Below are 23,250 nucleotides of genomic sequence, written 5' to 3'. Positions count from 1 at the left end.
TTATTTATGTTTTTTGTGATAATAATCAAAGGAGTAGTAAGTTTTTTTTTACAAAATGTAAAAAGTTTATAAAAACTTTTAAATTTTAAAACACACAAAAAAAAGTTATAATAAGAAAACTAAAACTGTGTTTAAACATGCTGTAATTAAAATTGATCAAGAATTAAAGTCAAACTATTGAATTTAAAATTGATTAAGATTAAAAGTCAAACTACCAACCTTTTATGATTTTATATTATTGCAAAAATCACAAAAATTGCATAAAAATTTTAATGGACATTAAATGTTTACATGCTATAGTAATTTTTTTAAAGTTTTTTTAATTATAACAAAACAATCATATTTTCTATAATTAATATCCGGGTCCTAAATCACAAACTTCTAAACTGAAAAACAGTAATAGTAACCATTCAACTAAAATTACTTACTTTTAATTAAAAAAAGTAAAAGGCACGATTACCTAAATATTTAACCCGGTATATTTGTTAAAGAGATGAGTTCTCGACATTCTTTAATAAATTATTTTTTTCCCTAACATTATCAGTGCTGATGATCTGAGCTTCAGTTTTTTCTTAAAGATAAAAAAGTAATTAGTATTAAAGAGACATTTATATTTAAACATTAAAGTTATTAATCTACATTTCAAGCCTTTTTTAAAGTTAGAGTTTACAATAAAAATATTTAAAATCGTAAAATTATTAAAAAAAATGATACTAACCTTGTTGAGATTTTGGGTTTGGACAAAAGTATTGCAAACACTTCTCTATTACAAAATACAAAATAGCAGATGAACATCCAACTGCAGCAGCTATTCTAAACATCAACATTGCTCCATATTTATCATAAACAAATCCTCCATATAAAGATCCTATTATATTACCTAAAAAGATGTTTAAACTAAATAACAACCAAAATTATAACAATATTAAAAAATGTCTCAAACAAAGTTGTATATTTTATCAAATTGTTTTAAACATTTATTGAGGAAATAAGCTGTAACATTGTTGTAAACAATAAGAATAAACATTTAAAATTAAAAGGTGACAATATTTAAAAAGACTCACACACCCAAACCAATATAAGTGGCCTGTGTTAAAGAAATCATTGTTGAATTCATTCCTTTTGGTGCTAATATAGTGGCATATGTGTTTGTTGCTGAAAAGAGAAGGGCAAACGAAAAGGCATTTAATAAAGTAACCAAGAGCAATTGCCAAGCAGATGTCAATACAGTGTAGCAAAAAACACGAAACTGAAAAAGTGCAAGTTTCAATTAACAAAACATGAAAACAAAAAGTGCAAGTTCAACTTTTAGTGTGAAATATGATCTTCAATAAACTATCTATGTAATAAAAATTTAGGTAATACTTACAGATTCACACAGAAGTCCAAGGCAAAGGCAAGCAGGACATCCAATCTTTTTAATAATCCAACCAGACATAAAAAACATAGGAATTTCTGAGGCACATGTGACTAAAATAGCAATACCTAAAACTGTTTGAGAAGCATCAGGTAAAGTGGATATGTACAAAAACCCAAATGTTTCTATTATTCCAACTAAAATGCCACTAATAAACACAACAAATAAAAGTATTGGAACATGATTGTTTTTAAATATTTTCTTTATTCCCTTGGCAAAGGATGGGGCTGTGTGTTGAGGTACTTTTAAAAAGTATAAAGATATTGCTGTGAGTAAACAAAACAAAGAAATTCCTATAAAAATCACAGCATAATCTGTTTGTGTTTGACCAGTAGCTCTAGTATAAAAATCAATTAAAATTCCTGTAAGTAGTCCAGATAAACCAAAACCAATACTTCCAAACAGTCTTTGTTTACCATAATCTCCAACTTTCTCTGGACCTAGCATATTCAATGCAGAACCATCAATTAAGGGTGATAATGAATCAATAAATAAAGCTTGAAGCATTGTCAACACAACACACATAACAAATGTTATTTGATAGCTGCCATCATTTTGGAAATCCATAACTGACTCATGGACAACACAAGTAGATAAATTTAGATTGCTATTATGATTGATGGTTTGATTAACATTTTCTACAAGATCACAGGACATATTATAACTATGGTTAAGAGTGGAGTTGTAACAACTCCATATAGTTGAGTTAAAGCCTAAAGTACAAATATGTATAACCCCATCTTCACCATAACAAAATACTTTTTCACTAATAAATACACAGTTTACATTTTGGTCGATTACACTGACTGGGGTAAGAAAGTACATAGGGACACTGGCACAAATAGCCAATAAAATAAACGAAATCATAATAATTTTATGGATCGTAAATTTGTCTGCAATTGCAGTTACAACAGGTGGCAAACAACATCTTGTTACTTTTCCAACAGCTTCTATGATCCCATTTTGAGAATAACTCATTCCAAGTTGCTTTTGAAATATGGTTTTAAATGGAAAAAAGCCTCCATAAACTTAAAAATTAACACAAAAATATTATTAGTTGATAAAAATCATTATGTCCACTCTTAATCATAAAAGATTTAACAAAAAATTTGTATATCATTTACTAGTTAGATTAATACAACATACACAATACTTTGTAATTGTATATATATTACATTTTTCTAATACTTAAACTATCATTAATTTTTATTTTAATGTAATTTTATAATATTAGTAACAATAATTGTATCTACCTGCCATGTAAAAAAGATAGGTAGCTTTAATTGGAATTAACGATTTGTTGATATTCATTACAAACGATGAAGAATATAAATCCAGTGAAATATTGCCCAATCAGTTTAACGTCCTATACTAAACTTAAAATAACTTCACATAAGGGTATACAATTTATTTCTTACAAAAGATATAACAGCTGTAACCTTATAACTTTAAAAATACAATTGGTTAATAATTAAGAACTTATCTAGTCTACAAGGTTTAAAGAGTAATATTTAAACAAATAATGAACTCAATTATTATTCGTCTAATATTTTATTCCTGTACGCAGGTATTTTAAACGACTTCTTCATAAAACTGTCTTAGGCTTTATTACCCAACTAACCTTCCAATGATATTGCACATAAAAAAATTTTGACCAAAAGACGTTCATAGACCTTTAGACTTCATAGAATTAACATGCCATCATGGAATTAACATGCCAATCACAAAAAAAATTAACAATTCCATTCAATCTGGTAAACCCATTTATTAGCTTGTTTTAAATGTTGCTTGTTTACTGTGTTTTAAATGTTGCTTGTTTAGAAATATCTCTTATTTCTAGGTTGGTTGTTAATTTGTTACCAAGATAAGATATAACGCGATAAAATATTTTAATAGGTCAGTTGCAATTCATACCCTCATTGAATATTAAAAATTGCAAAATACAATTTAATTAAGGTTAAATGACTATAAAAGGTAAACTTAATCACTCTTAATATAAGTATAAAATATACACAAAATTTAATATTGTGGTTTTAAAATAACATTTGAGGTTATCAACTAAGTTATTGCACAAATTTTATCAAATTAAAATACATCATTTTGTAAAATTGCAATATAAAAAAAAAAATCAATTTGAATTAATTTAACACCACATTTTAAAATACTATAAAAATTATAACAAGTCAGTATAGAAAAGTTACATTAAAAAGGTAATTGTAATAAAATCAACTTAGAAAATAAAAAAAAATATTACTATAACTTGTTTAAAATCAATTATTTTTTTAATTCATTAATAAAATCATAAATAAAATTGTTAAATGCTGTTTTAAACAGTTTTTATTTTTTTATTTATTGAAAGTTAAAATGTCACTTAAAACACTAAAATAAAACTGCAATTAATAAGTTTAGAATTTATGTTTTTGAATTTTGTTAGTTTTAATATTAAGCATCATGTTCCTCATCCAGTGAAGTATTTTCAAATTCAACGCTGCGATTAATTGGTTTTTCAGTTGGCAATCCTTTTTTAAATATAATTTTCATTATAACACCTACAGGGGTCTCAATAAGCAAGGATACTGCAAAGGCAAACATGTATGCCAATGTCACGGAGGCTGAAATAATTGAATTGTTAAAATTTATACTAGTTTTTGAAAAAAATAATAAAAATATATTAAGGTTTTAATAAATAAACTTTATTAAAAAATTTAAATATATAGAGGTGTTATTAATTATTAAAATAAGCAATATATAGTATTTTTAAATTTAAAGAATAACCTATAAAAAGCGTGATGATATTCTGAAAGGTGTAGTGCAGTAAAGTTTCCATCGTACCCAGGAACCACCAAATAACCAAGGGGTGAATGAGATAAGCACAGTAGGTCAATCTACTTAGCGGCATAAATGCTTTCCAACTTAAAAACGAATTCACTGGTCCTGTAAGGAAAAATTACATTATATCAAAAATAAGCATTTTACTACAATACTAAGGTTGTTTTGACAAAAAATTGTTGTACCAAAATATAGTAAATATGTTCATCTATATATAATAAAGCCTAGTGGGCAAAAATATATATATATGTACAACCATTTTTAACCAACTAAAATAATAATCAACTATTTTAACTAAAACATTGTTAAATATTGAGAATATAGTTATTTTAGTCAACAATTTTAAAATATATTTTTTTTAGGTAAAACTGTTAATAACAAAGTATAAAAACTTTATTAAAGTATAACAACAATAAAAACTTGCTAAACTTAGTAAATTGCAATTGCAACATCCCAATAAGTGAATAAGTAACATATGCACTAATACAAAATAAAATAAATATTGCATATGTACAAAACAAACAATAATTGCAAAATTACTTGCAATCTGCTATTTATAGATACACACATGACAGTCCAAGTAAAACAATGATAACTTACTTTACAGAGCAAAAAATAAATAAAAAACTAAGCAAAAACTTAAAAACAAAAAAAATTTAATCCTACATTATCAAAGACACATAAATACATATCTATAACCTTATGTAACTTAAAAAAAAATTTCTATTCAAAAACAAAATTAGGGTAAAAATACCTCCATATCCGCTGGAACAAGCTATAGTCACCCAAGCAAGACCAACAGACCACATTGGTCTTGTAAGAGCATTGTAAAATGCAGCAACGTTATTGGTTAAATATCCGCCTTGCGATACAGTGGGAAAAAGACCATAAATTATGGAACCATTTATTGCAGCTGCTGATGCCCAACCAATTAAAACGACAATCTAAAAATATTTTATTTTTTTATAAAACGTTATTTATTTTGGTTTCTAATATTTAATAAGTTTAGGAATAACAATATTTATTACCATGGTTGCTTTAGTAATTAGAAATATCTTTTTTTAATTTATTTTTAAACAATTCAGTTTTAATAGTCTTTAAAGGTTAGTTTGCACGTTACATTTTGTTTATGTCATGTTGTTTATACCTTTGGCATTTTTACTTTGTTGTTGTTAGCATACAGAACATATCCAGTTAATATTCCCACACAGTAAGCACCTATTCTGCACCATGGTTTGGTATAAAGATCTGAGACATATATACCGTATTCTTTACCATTACCAGTGTTTGCATCAAATAAACCTGGTGTATTTGTTGAACCCGACATAACTGTGGTTAGATAACTAAAAGTTAAAAAAGTAACAAGGTATCAATGACAGACCTTTAAAAAAACTCCATGATAAACATTTTAAAAAAATGTTTGCCTAAAATAAAACTATAAAAATTGTTACACTATAAATTTTTACTTTAGCATATATTATATAAAAAAAATATTAAAATTTTATTACAGTTTTAAAAAAAAATACTTCTATTGACCTATTTAAAAAACAATAACAAATAATTTTAATTTAACTTACTGCGCGAGATAACCCATACCAACTAGCTGAGGTTGTTGGTTCGTAATGGACGAAAATGCACCAGTTATAATTATGCTGAACAAGGCAAATGTGCTTGTTACTATAATTCCAACAACTGGAAGGCTGTAAAAAAACTTCGTTTAAAAAAAATAATTTTAAAAGCACAATAATATATCTCACTTAGACAAATTTTATTTAAAACAAACTAAATTAAATTTTTTTTAAATTTGGCTGTATTTTCATATTCTTACATCAAAGTTGCACTCTAACTTACAAAAGGGTTTCTACATTACTTACTGGTACAATAGAATTAGAAACAAAGGTGATATAAGGTAGAATTGCGTATCATTTGCCAAATACCATCCCCAGCCGTAACACTACAAAAACATTTAAAAAATTACTAATAAACATTGCAAGTAAAAAATCTCAAGAAAAAATCATTTATTAAATTTGATTTACATGTTCAAAACCTCTTCTTTTTCTGATATGTATTAAATAAATAAAAAAAGGAATATATATTAATACCCAAACAAAATTTTAAGTCCAATATTTAACTTTTTGACAATACCAACACAAGAATATATTAACCTCACTCTCCATTGATGCTGGATACAAGTTGTTAATATACAAAAGATTTGTCCACCAATATTTCTCACAACCGGTAGAAAGAGCATTGACCTGGCCAGGCCATATCGGTCCATCACCAAATTTAGGCCACACACTTATTGAAATTAGAATCATGAAGGCATAAGCTGGAGTCAATCTTTAAATTAAATTTTAATATTTTAAATCAATTTATCTGAAAATTTTTGAGTTGGATAATAATGTTACCCACTTAATTTTGTCTGATTTTTAAAAATGGTGGGCTAACCAAAATTATTTTTAAGTTACCTAATATATCGACTTAAGTACATCAAGGGCACATTTATATGTCCGCTCCGCCTTTTTATTTCGCGAAGGCCCAAATAGGCCACCAATAAGCCACTTAGAAAGAAAAAAGAATCTACAGAAAATGTTCCATTGACTACAGCCTGAAATCCAACGTGATCAAGAAAATATTCACAAATTTGCACCAAGTTATCTAAAAATACATTAAATTTGAAATAAAATTTATATAATGAATTTATATTTTTTAAATAACACCTCCGTTAAAATTTAAACTATAAATACTAAAAATGACTGAATTTATTATTTACCCAGAACCATAATGACCATACAAATATCACATGCATATTAAACATATTAGGGGCAAAGTGCAAGAAATGAACAAATAGAAATTGCTAAATCATTAAAAATTGTGCATTATGACTTTATTGACAAACAAAATAAAAATCTATTTAAGTAAACCAAATTTTAGTCGTGGCAAATTTATAGCCATATAACAATGTATATATATATTAACAATTCCATTAATTAAACGAGTCCATAATCCTGTAAGTTTTTTTCTTTTCTTTTGAGTTTCCTTGGCAGTTTTGAATATAATTGAACTAGTGCCAGATAAGAAGGTGCTATTTGGTTTCTAGCTTGAAAGAAGTTTGCACCATTGGTTACAACTTACTTAAGGGTGCAGTGGCATGAAAGTATGGAAGCTCAAACCAATGTCCTTATGTCATAAAACCATAGGTTTTAACCACTAGACCCTGCAGTTGCTGAACTATTTCCCCCCCAAATAAATTAATGAAAACTAACCAGAAAAGCTGATAGAAAACAAAAATGAATGTCCCAAAATAACCCAACTCATGCTTATAAACCTCATTCCATGCAAACAATTAATTTCTCCGGGTTTTTGGGTGGTTTGAAACAATATTTTAGTGTTTCGAATAACAGAAAACGAAAGTAAAACCTCATGAAGTTTTCCTGAAAACAAATTTTACAAACATTGTTTTTTTTAAACAGCAGATATCTGATTTATGATGAAGTGTTAAGGTTAAAACAAAACATTGTTAAATCTTAATTAAAATAGATAAAGTACCTTAACAATTTTATTAGCTAATATCTACAAAAAAACAAAATATTAATACAAACTTAACTAATATTTAGCAAAACATATTTTCTAACCGTTTTTTTGTTGTGGGGTAGCAGAAGAAGGTAGATACAAAACAGTTTTATCCGAAAATTCAGACCCAGGTTTATTTTTATATTCACAAATGTAATCATAAAGAGTTGAAGAAATTGTCAACCACAGTAAAAGGCACAAAACGAACCTGAAACATGGATTAGTTTTAAATTAAATGTTAAAAAATAAGAGTCACCTTATTCTCTAAATTTACAAAATTGAATATAAAATGTTAAATTTGTTTAATCATGTAGTCATTTGGCAAGTTAAATAAACCAAAAAAAACATCAAATAGTTATTAACTGTTTAAATAAAAATAATTTAATTTTCTTACATTCCAATAATATCTTTTGCATCCCAAGTTGAAGGTTCTTCTATACAGCTAACCCAAACAGTTAAGTTTTGCTCTGTTAGTGGTTCAAAAAAATTGGTGATGTTTTTTACTGGGCAGACGTCCGGAAAACAAGTTCCTAGTGTTATTCCTGTAGGAACACCTATACCAAAAGAAGCCTAAACATTGTAAAATAAAAAGTGTTAAATTTTAAGAAATTGTAAAAAAAATTAACAAATGTTTCAATTGGGTTTCCTAATATTTAATTTTTAGGAAGTTTTTTTTAAATGACATCAAAAAATATTACTAATAAATATGAGCATGAACAGTTAAGTGATAATTGATATAATAAAAATATTTACAGCTTGTGGTGGGCCACCAGCATAAGTCCAACAATATTTTCCATTGAACTGCCCTTCAAAGTTGGCACCGATACATTCATAATATAAACCTATCCATTTTAGGTTTCCATTAAGAATTCCACTTTCCAACTTTCCCCATGAATCAAAAACTAAAAAATAAAAATCTAAATTACATTATGAACATTTTTTTAATCACACAAAATACCTTTTAAAACTTTGGAAATGGGTAAAACTAACAAAAAAGTTCTAAATAAAAATCTAATTAAATTAACCTCAAAATTTTTAAATTAACCTCTAAATTTGCCAATCTCTTGAGTTTAATAAAAATGAAAATAAATCTAAACCAACTTACATTTGAGAGCGCCTGTATGTGTAACATTTGAATCAGGATTAATCAATTTTAACATTGCATCATCACAAGTTTGGTTGGAATTTTCAGCAGCCCTGATCCATTTCTGTTGCTCTAAGCCTTTCTTTGCAAATGAAAATACATTTTTGTCTAAAGGTTGATGTCGAAAAATTGCTTCTTCGATAATGTGGTTGGGATTTGCAACAGTAAGTGGTGTTGAAATTTCTAATTTATCAGCTTCGTTTTTTGCATTTGTTGCCATCAAAATGCCAACAAAATATGTTAAGTAAATCACCAGTTTCATTGTTTATTTAAATTTTAATACCGTAACCAAAAAACAAAAACCTATTAAAAATAAGATTAAAATTTATCGAATTTCAGGTAATAAAAAAATATAAAAGAACTATTAAAGAACTCTGCCTATCCCTCCACTTATTTTAAAATAATAATGTATTTTTTATTTATTTACTTTTTACGGTTAGAGCCATATTTTGTTTGGTTCCATCCTTTTTTAGTAATTCTTAAACTCCCTATACAATTTTTGAATCGCGGTAAACTGTGTTTAATAGATTTTCTCATCCTTATTACAATGAGTTTAAGCATAAAACAGTATACTATCATAGATATTACATTACACTAATATCTATGATATATCTATATGATACTATATAATATCTATGAATGATACTATCATATAATATCTATGGTACTATCATCCCAAAGTAATGTAATATCTATGATACTATCATCCTGTCATCCCAAAATAAATATCTACACCAGCAAAATCACAAACACTAAAGTAAAATTAGGTTTTCGGTTAAACTAACAAGTAAACACATTGGCTTCATGAACAAACAATATAATTACTCACTTATCTAAATAACGTCGTACGCCTGATCAGCTGCTGATAGTCATGTGACGTTTGTTACATAACAAGGTAAATACCCAGCACGTGACAAAACAGAATTTAATGTAATTTACATCCGTTAGATGACAATCGCAACACTTTAACACAAAAAATGTGGTGCGCTGAGCGAATATCAGCGTAAGTAGTGGCGTGATGTACAGATCATGGCATCGAATCACAAGCCGTAAGGTTTTAGGGTTCAAGGCGCACCATTAATACACTCTCCGCCCTTGAACCAGACTTTTGCGGACTGGTTACACTCATTTCCTTTCCAAAAAAATATAAAATTAATCACCTTATGCAAAAATTATGTTACATAAACCTGACCTTTAAGGTTCTTAGATTTTACACCAAAACATGAATAAAGTTTTAGGAAACTTTTATTTTTCTACGCGAATAATAACACTGTTACACGAACAACATTGAAAATAAGAAAAAACGAACACGCAAAAATATTGGTTTGTCAAAATTCGATAAACAGACCTAGCAATCAGTGCTTTGACCAACACGATTCAAATAGGAAGAAAGGAAATACTGTAAAAAATTACCCTAAGAAATTTACTCGAACTAAATTCTCTACGATAGTTACATATTCCACTAAGAGCTGTGTTACACAATCCTAGCATATAAAAGGCCCGCAAAATAACAACGACATAATTTTTCGCAACATCCAGCCAAATACAATAAACAAAAGCACGCTTAAATGTTTAACTTTAGTAAAAAACGATAGTGTGACGGCATTTTTACAACATTTTTTAAGGTATTTAAACGCTTCAAACCGTTATATATTGGGGATATTGTTTTTAACAGAAAAAAATAAGCTAAGATATTAACTGCGTTAAGACAGAAACTTTAACTAACCTTGTTAAATATAAAATGCTTGATGGTGTATATTTTAAACAGCAAGAAAGGAGGCTTAAAAAAAATAGGTTATCTTTAAACATGATTTTTGTCAAAAATATAAGATTTTTCAACAATTGCACTAACCGTAAACTTTTTTAAAAATTTTCTAAAGTTGAGTTGTGGTAAAAACGATTAAATTAAAAACGAAATTAAAACTTTCCAGTTTCAGTCAGAAAGTTTGAGAAAAAACAACTGTTTTATTATTAGCCCATCTTTAAGCCATACCAGCAACAAAATAAGCTTCGAACTATAAAAACAATTCACATAAAAAAGGGACGAACACAAGGAAGAAAAGGGGCTTATCAGTCCAATAACAATTATTAAAACATGAAAAAAAACACGGAATTATTTCGAACTAAAATCAAAAAAAAATTCGACAATTTTCTCAAACAGCTTAATTTGAATGATGTGCCAAAAAGCAAGAGACAGGGACACAGTGTGCTCCCAAACGAAAAACAGCTCCTCCGTTACTACGAAGAGGACACGAACTCAGTGATAGCCCGCATTCCGTAAAGAAGTCCGACTTGGAGTCGTGCTTCCAGGAGCATGATGTTAACGTGAACTTTTTCAGAATGACGAAATTGCTTCCAAAAACCGTCGTACACTCCGCGCTTCATTTGCTCGGGAAAACAAGTCACAGTTTTAATGAACACTTTGAGTGGCCGCTCAAGCAATTGGTTAACCTCCCCGTAATTGTAATCGTCATACCTGATAAAATAAAATAGGGTTGAAAAAAAAATACCTTTTTATATTCAACTATTTGAATATATAAAAAACCAACTACTAGTAAATAAAACGTATTATACATGCAAGTTACTTTAGAACCAATATGTACCAAAATGAGGCAAAATTAATAATTGTAAGATAATAGCAAAATCACGCAAATTTCCTGTAATAAAAAATTGGTAAATTGAAATGTCAACTTACATTATTCCGTACATACAGTGGACATAATTCCAAATTGCCCTTCTCAGCGAGGAAGTGTCGACATTCGCTTTGGTGGCTAACCTAAAATTTTAAAACGTTGTTTTACAAAAAAAATATTGGTAAAAAAATAAAGATTGAAAAAAATATATATTTGTAAATACTATTAATAATTAAAGTAGCTCAGTAAACTTCACACAGTAACAAAAATCATTTATTAAATTATAAACTTACGTTTTATAGGTAAGAAAGTAGGCAGTCTTTATTTTTTTATCCAGCAAATCAGCAATGTCGCTGTTGTAGTTATTGATCATCAGCAACGCAGAGTCATCCCAAGAGTAATCCTGCTCCCGGAAGGTTGGAATATCCTCCGGAGCATCCCTCTTCGCGAAGTCCTGGTAACTGAAGTCGGGATCAGTGACGTAACGGGCAAAATGCGAAGCACCACCAATACGTCCTGCTACACCTTTTAAGCAAAAATAAAAAAATGAAATTTAAAAAATTTAAAAACAATTTAATTATTAGTTTATTTAAAATACTTATAACATTATTATATTTTTTTACCCTTAATTACCTCCAGTCAGATGAGTCGCCTCTTCTTTTTCTTTCTCGAACCTTCTGTTCATCTCTTCCCTCGTAACCTCTTCCTCTTCTTCCTCCTGGATCTTTTTCATCCTCTCCATCAGCACCTCAATGTCCCCCGTTTGCTCCTGGAAAAAATATTTAAAAATTTAAATTTTGTTAAAAAAATAAAATTCTGTAACTATTTATGGTAACAGGGGGGCAAATTTAAACCCCAATTTTAGTTCAAACCTTGGTTTAAAAAAAACATATCGGAATTTCCCCAACTTTATAAAGGTACGTAAACTTGCTATATTTAAAAGCTTTGTTTACCGAAGTTCCCCATTGTTTTGCAAACACCACAAATAAAATTTCCTCTAGCCAATAATTACCTCTAGTTAGTAGTGGAAAAATTTCAAAGTATTGTTTACCCGCGTTATTTATTCATATTGCGTAAAAAAATTCTAGATTATTCGGAACTCAAGCCTGACTCCTTTTTAGAACGAAGCGAGCGACCGCATTTTTAAGCGAGCGAAAAATGGGAGTTAAAATGTTTGTTATTATTATATCGGGCTTTGGTTCTCCGAAGTTATGAAAAAATCTATTAAATTTGATTTGACCCAGGTGGCTTGATAAAAATTATTGGCGGTGCAGCACTGATAGCAAAAAAAAATAAATCCACTATTTAAAATAATTTTATTAGTAAATAATCTACTTTAGAAAGTAGTTTTAAAACTAATTTGTGCAGCTGCAAAATTAAACATCTGTTTTTACATACAACTATACACAAATTACTAGCCAGAATTAAAATGAATAAAATCTGGCATTTGACGCTAAAATTAAAGAAACAAAACAGGTGGTTAGGTCTTAAAATTTAAGACGAGGCTGTTTAAATGGTTAACATAACGACCAATAATAATCAAACTTTGCAAAAACTAATAAGACTTGCACAGCGTCAAAAAAACTTCAAGCAGTGATTTACGAGCAAGCAGTAAAAACAATTTATTTTGGTCGTCGTTGACCTATATCCAAACTAAACGGGAGACCCGAGGGCCTTTGACATTTCGGACATTCATTTTTTGTGATTAAAATACGATAATCCCTACCTTATAAAAACGTTACTTTACGATGAAAAAATGGTGACGCACGTTTTTGAAAATCAATTTTTAAGCCAAAAAAAAATTAAACGCCTTTTTAAAATTTTTTTCAGCCCTTTAAAAATAATCATGCATTTACGAATACAGTTTTGTGTTTATTAAGTGTTTAATGTTACTAGAAAGGTAATGACCAGGTAATTATCGCCGTATAATTACAGTATAGTGACCAATCAATAGTTAAATACTTATATCTGCTTAGCGAAATCCCATTTTTACAAATAACGGATTACAGCTTTGAAAAAGAGTGGTCTCAAAGCGATCAATAATTTAAAAGTAATTAAAATCCGGGTAAGTACTTTATTATTGTTTTTGAAAAAATAAAAATTAAACCATAAATTACGATTGATTTAAAACTGGACGGCATGGCATACAAAAGCAGGTTTTGATTACGAAACATTATAAGGAATTCGTTACTTACGCAAGCTTAATAGTTACGCAATAAACTTACAATTTACGCAATGTTTTATCTACACCGTAAAGTGTAATACTAACTAGTAAAATTTTACGGTTTTAAGTAAAAAAAATTTTAACATTAAAATAAAGGTTTTAAAATGTTTTTTTTTTTAAAACACAATATTTTTTTTATTGTTTTGCTTACCGTGGGGTTTTCGTTGGTCGTAGAAAGCGGAGAGTGGCGCCCCGACTGACAATTGTTTGGGGTATTCGCCCCAGAGGGGGGAGAACTGCTCCTTCTCTGCAGCGGAGACTGACTGAACCTGTGTGCCCTCTCGTGATCGATCTCGAGATTTATACCAGCACCATGACAGAAAATTGCAACACTGTGAAAGTGGCATAAGAGCACAATAGCTTGAGCTAGTTCGGGATGCTGCCACCTGCTGGACGGATCACCATCCATTATTAATTCCTAAAAATATATTTAGTTAAAATTAATAACCAAAAAAATTTTTAGGTTGAGCAAAAAATTAACTCTAACCAAAAACTTTCTTTTTAATCTTATATCATATCAGTTTAATTTTGTATATCGAACTTAAATTTGAAAAACCTAAATTTATTTTCTAATAAACAAAATACGATCAACAATCTAAAACCAGCCAAACAGGTTAAAAACGCTGACATCATCATAAAATGCTGTTGCTTGGTGTGTCGAAATCGAATCACGTCGACCACAAAACCCGAAAAGTGTTAAATATTGACACACTGTGCCGCTATACAAACTCTCATATACCTTAATGTGCTTTGACGTCACCAACCACGGTCTGTGAGCTAACAACTTGTTTAACTTGGAAAGAGCCTGCAACTTAGCTGGCACGTGATCTAAACCTTTAAGCCAATCACGATTGCCGCCCTGAAGTAAAAAGTGGGCCTCCATAAGATGAACTAGGTAGGTGCAACGATGGCGAGCGGCAGCCTGAAAACAACAAAATTTTTATCGTTTTTTGTTTGCTGCTTTCACGAGAAAAATTAACTCAAGTAGTACAATCAACAATTAGGTGATCAATTATGTTGCAACACTTATTTTTTATCAAAAAAAACAAAGGGTATTTGATCAAATAAACGACAATAAAATATTGCACCAAAAAGTCAACAAAAAATCCTTTATTTGTTTTATATTTTACAATAACAAGACAATTTCTTAAATTGCGACATTATTTAATATTTATTCTAGCAAACTGCATTTACCATTATAGCGATGTAGCTTCGGTATTGGTAAGAAAGGACGCCTTTAGCTTGCAGCAAATGGAGGTTGGTGTGTAGAAACTGTTCAAGGTATTGAGGATGCAATCCCATGACCATCACCATATGTTCTAACCGACAATTATGAACAAAACTTTCAACATAGAGGTTGTAGGTCTAAAATAATGAAAATAAAGAGTTTTAAATTAAAGAAAAATCGCAATATTAAAAAAAATATATGCAAATTTATAGTATCCTTAAAATAACTTTACAAAAAGTAATTCAGTTTTAACAATTTTCTTTAAAATATATTTAACAGCCGTAAGCCCTAAATCCTATTGGCTTCGACACGCCCCAATTTTAGAGTACACACATATTACAATATAAATGTTCAGAGTGAGATATGATTCATATTTTTTTCCGTGCATTACCGATAGCAAACAGTAGAAAAAAATACCGAATCCACTTCACCTGGGAATGCACCTGGTATAAATTCAACAAAAACTGCGCGGTCGTAAATACCCTAACTTAAATTTGGCTAAGTGACGTGTTAATGCCCTCGTTAAAATGCGCTTACTTAAGGTTAACCAAAAAGAAAACACAAAAATTTTTTAAAAAATTTACCTGTTCGTCATCTGTATCGATGGGCAAAATCTAAAAATATATAAAAAAATAATTAAAAAAATTGAAATATGTTAAGTACGGGTTGGTTATGATATTGGAAACCACAAAATTATAGCAATCACTTAAGCGAAGAAGTATATGTGGTTTGTTTACGCGGTTCAGTCTTAAATTTCATTTCGTAATTAAAATTCCACTGGTACCAAAGCCCTTCTCGCAGGCCTAAGAAACATATTCAATAAACGTAATGTAATTTATAAATACCACTTAAATGTTACCCCGTTTGCAAATTCAATAACATATCATACGAGATTCAAATAAAGACTTTTTTAGGGACAACAGACTGTTTTTGCTTAAGGTTGAATTGCTTTTTACATAGAAGCAACATTTATTTTGCTGACGCGGTTGTTTTTTGTTTGAGCAAACACTCAATACAGTCGAAAGTAAACCATCGGGCGTTTTTAGTTCGCGATATTTTTTTAAACACAAATATTAGAGTGGCGTTTAATTCGGATGAATGTGTTAGCCAAGACGTTTTCATAAAAATTCACTAAAGTTAAAGACCGCTCTAGTAGCAAAACCTTTGCTTATAAAACAATGCCCCAAATTCTATTTCGCCAATGCAAAATCCTCATAGGCGGCTAATGAGGTTTTTGAAAATTAATATCACTGTTGTATGGAAGCCTTAAAATAAACGTTCTATTATTAACATACCAAAGTACACAAACCAAAATGTCGGGAAGTTTAAAAGGGCATTTGTAACGCGGTATTGTCTATTGTGAAGCCGGTATAGAACAGAGTTGGTTTAACACATGTGATACATGATGTATGATAAATAGATAACATGCGAAACCCGAGTTCATTTTAGGGCCCATGAGGTTCATTTATTGCTTAACCCTAGTTCATTTCTACATTTGCAAGGCACGTGACGTTTGTTTATTAGAATTTTTTTTTCAAATATTAGCGAAAAATTAAAATCGGTTTTGCTTTAATCCTCGTGGCGACATTTTAAGTCGATAGCGTAAAAGAAAGGGCGTATCGAAGTAGGAATACACCAAGATGCATATAACGTCAAGCAACATAAAATCGATAATTGGGAATTCGATAGTTTCATCCCGAAAAGCAATAACACCGTAAGCAGCATTGACGTCATAACTTAGATTACGCGGGCATCGAATATTTACCGCAAATACGCGCGCGTGCAATTAAATCACGGTTTTGAGATCAGGACAAAATACAGCTGAGTGTAAATTGCAGGTTTCCAGCCATCGAGCGAAATAATTTTGATATTAATCAGCACCTTTGAACGTTGTACTTGTATCGTGAAATTTTTATCTCGGGAGAATATGTTTGGATTAACGCACAGTAAATCAACACCGCAAAGCGGTATGTTGTCAAGCAAGTAATTAAGGTAACTAGGTAAGAGGTGTGTAAGTAGTCGTGCTACCTTTCCGGAGAATTTTAATAAACATCGAAAACGGTTATGTTATTTACGAGAAAACACTTCCGCAAAACTAAATTAAAAATTTAATTATTTACCTGGTCGTTCGGAATAAACTTGCTAACATTTTCTTGAACTAAGATTGGAACATCGACGTTGGTTTCCTAAAAAAAAAACAGAAAAAAATTAAACTCAACATAAAAATCAGAAAAACCACGCTGTTAGTTTTTGCCACGGTTTTAAATGTTAACGCGAAATGCAAACAGGTTCAACGTGATTGGTTCCTGTAAAGAGGCGTTGCACGAATAGGAAACATGCCACAGCGCACGTCATCAAAACAGTCATCTGGCATAAAAATACAATTCCTACGCCCTCGACACGCCATTTTGCATGTCGCATATGACAATGCGTAACAATTAAACAATACTAACAGGTAGGTTAAAATACCTACTGTTTTAGAGCGTGGTAAATCACTTTAACTTTTAAATAGAGTCTGGGTATAAATATATAGGCTATACAGTGACACAAAAAATGTCATAACAACAAAGTCTATGTATAACCATAAACAAAAACATCACATAACACGAAAAACAAATGTTTCGCATTACAACGCTAAAATGTTTCTGATATAGAGGTTTTAAGAATTTAAAAAAAGATCACGTTTATTGAGTAACTAATCCAGGCCTGGGGTTTATTGCAAAACGATTTCACTCAAATAACAAGTTTAATCCATCTCTCTATAAGCAGCGGACAAATTAATCGACTTATTTTTACAGCGCGATATCCGCTCCGAGCCAATAAACAACTATGGGACAAATATACGAATTTAGTTATATACAAAGCTCTTTGTTTCAAACCTGGTTATTAGTGGGTGTAATTTTGGAAAAATTTCTTTCAGACGATGTGTTTTTATCACCGGTGCTGCTATGATTGCTGGGTTTAAATAATAAGCCACACGCGGGACAAGTCGTCACGTGATTTTCCTTGCCTTGTGGAGAACCAAAACTGTTTCTACTGCTTAACGGCGGGGTTCCTTTTTGTTCGGTCAGAGGTAAATAAGTTCGATTGGGTAAACGTTCATAAGGCGTCGTCTGCTTATTATTGGTAGATATTGATTCGGTTTGGGGCCTTTTAGCCGGTTTTAAGGACATTGAAGCACAGTACTGGTCGCCACATCGCGGGCAAACGGCGTATTGTTTGTTTTGCTGCGCGCTGTGACTTTCGCTTTGTTTTAAGCTGGGTTCGGTCACTTTAAAGCCCTCGGTGACTTTGACGACATTGTTGTTTGTCGAACGTCGTCTTCGCCGATTAATTGTCGGAGATTTAGAGTGTGCGACATCAAATGTCACACGACGACGTGGCGAAGTCGTAATCCTCGCTGACAGGGCTTCGCTCGTAGGGGAAAGTCTCACGACGCCTTCATTCACGTTGGTTTGTTCCTTATACCGTATTTGGTTCACGCTTGAAGCGTCATTCAGGTGGATTACCCTACTTGCTACAGGCATCGTAAGGTCTTGATCTACCTGACCTGTATCTGAACACACCGAAGGGCTACTTGGTTGACTTGAATTGAGAATGAATAGATTCGAAATTGGGGATTGATTTTCCGTGTGGTACGTCAGGTTGCGTAACATGGTCGTTTTGTTATTGCGTCATTTTTTAATCAAAACCTTATACCGCTTACCTAGTTTTTCTCTGTAAGTTAACATAGAAACAAAATCACTTTCCTACGAACAAACACTTATAATGATAATTACAATCACCTTGTACAGGCTTGTACTAAACTGCCGGTGAGAATTAAAACAAAGTGCTTTCTCGAAGGTATGTTTTCGTTCTTAGACTACAGCCTATAATTAACTGTCTTCTCTTGAAAACCTAACAATATTTAACTGAGATAATTTCGCTGTATCTCGCATGACTTGACAATTAAGCTACTAAGTTATTTGAGCTGAAAATATTAGCTGGACCATCCGATCAGCTGAGCGGCTTTTCTCTCTGTATGAAAGTATTCGCATTTCGCAATAACACTGGCGCATCGAATCTCTCGCGCTGCGTTTTTCCTTTTTTTAGTTGCTTCTCGTTTTTTTCGGCTCGGGAGAATAAAAGAAACAAACATTAGCAGGCGACCGAGCGTGCATAGAAACGAAGCGAAACAGAGAAATGTAAGGTTGCATCAGACACTTTATTACAAAGTTGTTTACGAATGCATTACAAGTTTTACCCATGGAAAATAAATTATTTTTACCGTGAAAATAGACTTTTAACACCACACAAGAGATAAGTTAATTTCATCATCCCTACGAACATTGCTTATCCAACATTTCAAAAAAAATCGGACGGCCTGTTACGTAAAACAATATTTCGCAATAAAAAAATTGTTGTTTAGATTTCGCAACACCAAACTCGAGCCAGCGATTTTATTTTTCTATTTTTAACATCACTTCAGGAGTTAAAGACACAGCTTTAACATGCCTAAGCTATAGAAAATACACAAATATTTTTAATTTTCATTTACACCGATTTAACACCTAAAATTAGTTACCAAAATCAACACAAATTCCCTATAAGTTAAAGCCCACACAATTGAACTCATAACCCACGTCATATAACTCGTCACGACGCCCGGATGTGATGTAATAAATATCTATAATACCGTATTGGATATGTTTAAGACACACACCTTCGCCTTAGCCAATAGAGCGACAGTATTTGAATAATCATTTGCGAACTGTGGACAGTGCTATTAAAAATTGAAAAATTTAACGAGGGAGCGAAACCCTAATATATTTTTATACAATTGTTGTGACGTCACAGCCTGTATTATTATAATTGTTTACGCTAACGCCAATAGATACAAAACAGTATGATCGTCATTAAACCCTAAACAATCACCGCTACAACATAATTTTGAATATTAAAAATAAAATGTCACTGGAAATTTACCGAACTCAAATTGAGCACATACAAGGGCATGTTACCAAAACGGCGTAAGTAAAAATTTTTTTTAGTGACAATACAGGAAATGTGGTAATATTCTATGGTAGTTACGTAAAAAAAATAATCATGTCTAAATTAACAATTTTTAAAATCAGTTAATAAACGGCTTTTTTGTGATTAATGGTTTTTAAGTATCGAGTTGTTATTTTTAAATAGAGCTGGATAATGCCCGATAATTAACAGTTAAATAACAACCAAAATAACATTTCAAACAAAAATTAAAACAAATTGGTGATTTAAGTTATACGCATTATTTTTTTTTAACCATAAAATGGCATAGATACTTAACAAAAATCTAAAAATATAAAGTAGATTAAAGCGAGATAAAATGGATTTGTAAGAAGCGTATAATAGATTCAAAATTAGGCCAACTGAAACGGTCTCTACACAAACAAATAATTAAATCGTCGTTATAAATCGCACAGTAAGCTAAAAAAAAGTTATTAGGTCTGACAGCGACAAACTAAATTGCTGTCGTGCTGTTTTAGTGTATTTTTCGCCACAGAGGGGTTCCGAATTAAAAAAACAGGTTCGAGCAATTTAGGTCTTTGATCGCTTATTAACGAGAGGAAATAAAACAACGCCAAACAAAAAAGTAAGTACAGTTATCGGCTGCAACAATCTTCATTCATTTCCTTGTGTATTCACACAGCCGTCCGCGTTTTAATCGCTAACTTAAAAAATGCCAACCGGAAATATACATCAATCATGACAGCTCAACTCGTTAAAAAACACCCGTTTTTACTGTCGACAGGCAACCACATGGTCTTACATAAGCATGTGATAGTTAATATAATATAACTAGAAATAATACTTTAATAATAAAAAAATTCATAAGACATAAAAAAAAAAAAAAATTTTGATTGTTTTTAAGTTCGCATTTAGTTTACAAAGCTTCGCTATAATATCAACACACAACTAGTTCAAGTACAATAAATGCGGATGCAGAAATGCACAATATATTAAAATTATTTGCCGGTGATATTGAACGAGCCGCATTGAGTAACGTTAGCATGATAAATCGGTGCAGTGTAAATCATAAAATACAGATGATTCATTTCGTTACATATTTTAAATATTTTTGCCGAAATTTTTGCACATTTTTTTTGCAAAATTTAGGTTATGTGGCGTCTTTATTACGATTTTCTTAAACAAAAACAGCAAGCAAGCAAGCATGTACTCCCTTACATTCAAGTGACCTACATTTTAACAAATTGCTTGCTTTTTAAAAATAAATTTTGAAGATTTACCAGACCGCAAAGAGAAAATAAAGAAATCCAATTTCAAATACCAACAAACGCTGGGCCTTGGGCTAACAGGCCCAGCTCTCAATCAAATTTTAAACAAAAGAAAAAGGCTATCATCTCTGGAAAAACAAATTCGAGAGAGACATGTTTACCTGGCCTATACCGACACAGTCGTGGATCAGCAAATTATACTTGCCAGTACTGACAAACGGGATGTAAACGTGCATATAGATCAACCCCTTACTGAGCTAAACACGCAAAATTAACGATCATATGGTTTAGCTGTAACCACGACGAAAAGCGCTCGATTTACCAGCCAATCTCTAAAACCTGCAAACTGCTGGTTCTAAACAAATTTGTTTCATAATAAGTCGTAAATGCCGTTATTATAAGAAAGAAACTAATTTGAAAATCACTCGTGCCAATAAACTGCCTATTCAACATAACACGAAATATACAGGCAACTAGCAATTTGTAGTTTATGTATACGAGCTCTTCAAAGGACATTTGATCTATGACGTGTGCATTTGAAGACCACCTACTATTCAAGCTTAACTTCATATTTTTAGAACATATTAAAAGTGCCACACATGCATCAAACGAAACATAGGCGTAAGCAAAAATCTTCTGCTAGCTTAACCACGTGCAACTGCGATCGTATTAAAAGCACAAAACCTTTTTAAATGCAAGTTACTTAAGCGTCTAATTAAAAAACTAAACCATATTTATAACACATAGTTTAAACTATAATCCTGACAAAAACTAATTATTATAAGTGTTTGCGAATAACAAACCTAATCACTGCCGAACTTAGCATATAAACAGATAAATAATTAAAATATCCCATATTAGAAACTACTATCTACAATAAATACACTAGCAATTTTCCAAGGCGGTTTTTACCAGCATTTACAATATACAAATGTAAATAAATTATTTATATCAAATTTTAACAGAAAAGATACTGACATACAAAATCATTTTGTAATTCATTTTTTAAATATATATACACAAATGATATGGTTAACTAAACATTGCAATTTAAAATTAAAAGATTTTGTTTTTCTGGGTAAAAAATTAAATTTGAAATCTGCTATATAAATGTAAATTTTAAAGTACAAAATATATATATATACTTAATTTTTTTATTCAAGTTAAATATTTACCTTCAAATTTATCAGGATTTCTTTGCACGAGATTCTCACATCAGAGAAGGGGCAACGCACCTTTAATCTTAGCAGAGATGCAAGTGCTTGTCTAACAATTTGATTGGGCTCTTCGGAACAGTGATTATTTGAAGCTTTATAGGCAGGTGCAACATTGTTCTCAGAATAGAAGCGTTTGTCATAACTTGAGGCAGAACCATTACGACTTCGAAAAGGTTCACTAGGTGGCTCATTTAATATTGCTTGCCTTGAATTCGAACCGTTATTGTTAACCCAGTATATTATTATGTGCGCCAATTCCTTTAAAATAGCAAGTCTCTGATCTTCATCTCTGCTTGATATTTGGATGAACAGTTTTTGTGCAGTTTCATAGGTAAGTTTTTCGGGAACAGTTCGATCCAGATCAAAAACCTCTTTGTCAGATGCAAGAGATAGATTACTTAGGCGCCTTGCTTCATTTTGCCAATTGACTGGACTTTTTGGTGAGCCGTTAAACATGGAAAATGCATCGCTACCAAGTGGCAAGGGTGAGCTTACAGGAGCATGTGGTAATGCAATTCCACCATTTCCATTTCTTTCATGTTGTTCCAGAGCAAGTGTCAATGAAGTGACATTAGCTTCCATTTTTATTAATAATCACCATTCAATACTCTCTAAATAAATAAAATTAAATTGAATATTAAGTCGTAAACAAGACCATATTTGTTAGGGTTTAAACTCTTTTTTTAACTATATATATATGTAAAAAAAAAAATTCTGTTTTACAAACT

General features: G+C 30.8%; 3 protein-coding genes across 4 annotated transcripts; all 3 read right to left on the bottom strand.

Annotated features, from left to right (window-relative positions):
• Positions 1-485: 485 nt before the first annotated feature.
• Positions 486-2,728, bottom strand: LOC145761841 (maltose permease-like). The gene is made up of 5 exons (XM_082574614.1): positions 2,671-2,728; positions 1,370-2,436; positions 1,069-1,249; positions 719-880; positions 486-571 (listed from the first exon to the last, which is right to left on the bottom strand). The coding sequence occupies exons 1-5, from the start codon at positions 2,726-2,728 to the stop codon at positions 486-488; spliced, it is 1,554 nt and encodes a 517-aa protein (XP_082430740.1).
• Positions 2,729-3,206: 478 nt separating this feature from the next.
• Positions 3,207-9,262, bottom strand: LOC145763749 (nose resistant to fluoxetine protein 6-like). The gene is made up of 13 exons (XM_082575260.1): positions 8,925-9,262; positions 8,573-8,721; positions 8,214-8,389; positions 7,882-8,027; positions 7,513-7,680; positions 6,715-6,904; positions 6,412-6,586; positions 6,121-6,200; positions 5,824-5,946; positions 5,394-5,589; positions 5,001-5,190; positions 4,193-4,351; positions 3,207-4,029 (listed from the first exon to the last, which is right to left on the bottom strand). Exons 1-13 carry the CDS (start codon positions 9,223-9,225, stop codon positions 3,860-3,862), a joined length of 2,223 nt encoding a protein of 740 aa, XP_082431386.1. The 5' UTR covers positions 9,226-9,262; the 3' UTR covers positions 3,207-3,859.
• A 928-nt stretch (positions 9,263-10,190) lies between these two features.
• On the bottom strand, positions 10,191-23,153 carry LOC145763750 (sestrin-3-like). Of its 2 annotated transcripts, none has more exons than XM_082575262.1 (10): positions 22,481-23,153; positions 17,169-17,234; positions 15,633-15,662; positions 15,015-15,185; positions 14,560-14,742; positions 13,972-14,238; positions 12,230-12,365; positions 11,890-12,121; positions 11,659-11,739; positions 10,191-11,439 (listed from the first exon to the last, which is right to left on the bottom strand). In XM_082575262.1, the coding sequence occupies exons 1-10, from the start codon at positions 23,102-23,104 to the stop codon at positions 11,202-11,204; spliced, it is 2,028 nt and encodes a 675-aa protein (XP_082431388.1). In that variant the 5' UTR covers positions 23,105-23,153; the 3' UTR covers positions 10,191-11,201. The 2 variants fall into 2 exon arrangements, with proteins under 2 accessions (XP_082431388.1, XP_082431387.1); XM_082575261.1 differs by lacking the exon at positions 22,481-23,153 and adding an exon at positions 17,928-19,398.
• Between the last annotated feature and the right edge of the window lie 97 nt (positions 23,154-23,250).

Source organism: Corella eumyota, chromosome 1 (genome assembly GCF_963082875.1).
Source record: "Corella eumyota chromosome 1, kaCorEumy4.1, whole genome shotgun sequence".
Taxonomy (NCBI): Eukaryota; Metazoa; Chordata; class Ascidiacea; order Phlebobranchia; family Corellidae; genus Corella; species Corella eumyota.
This window is presented reverse-complemented; position numbering and strand designations above follow the sequence as displayed.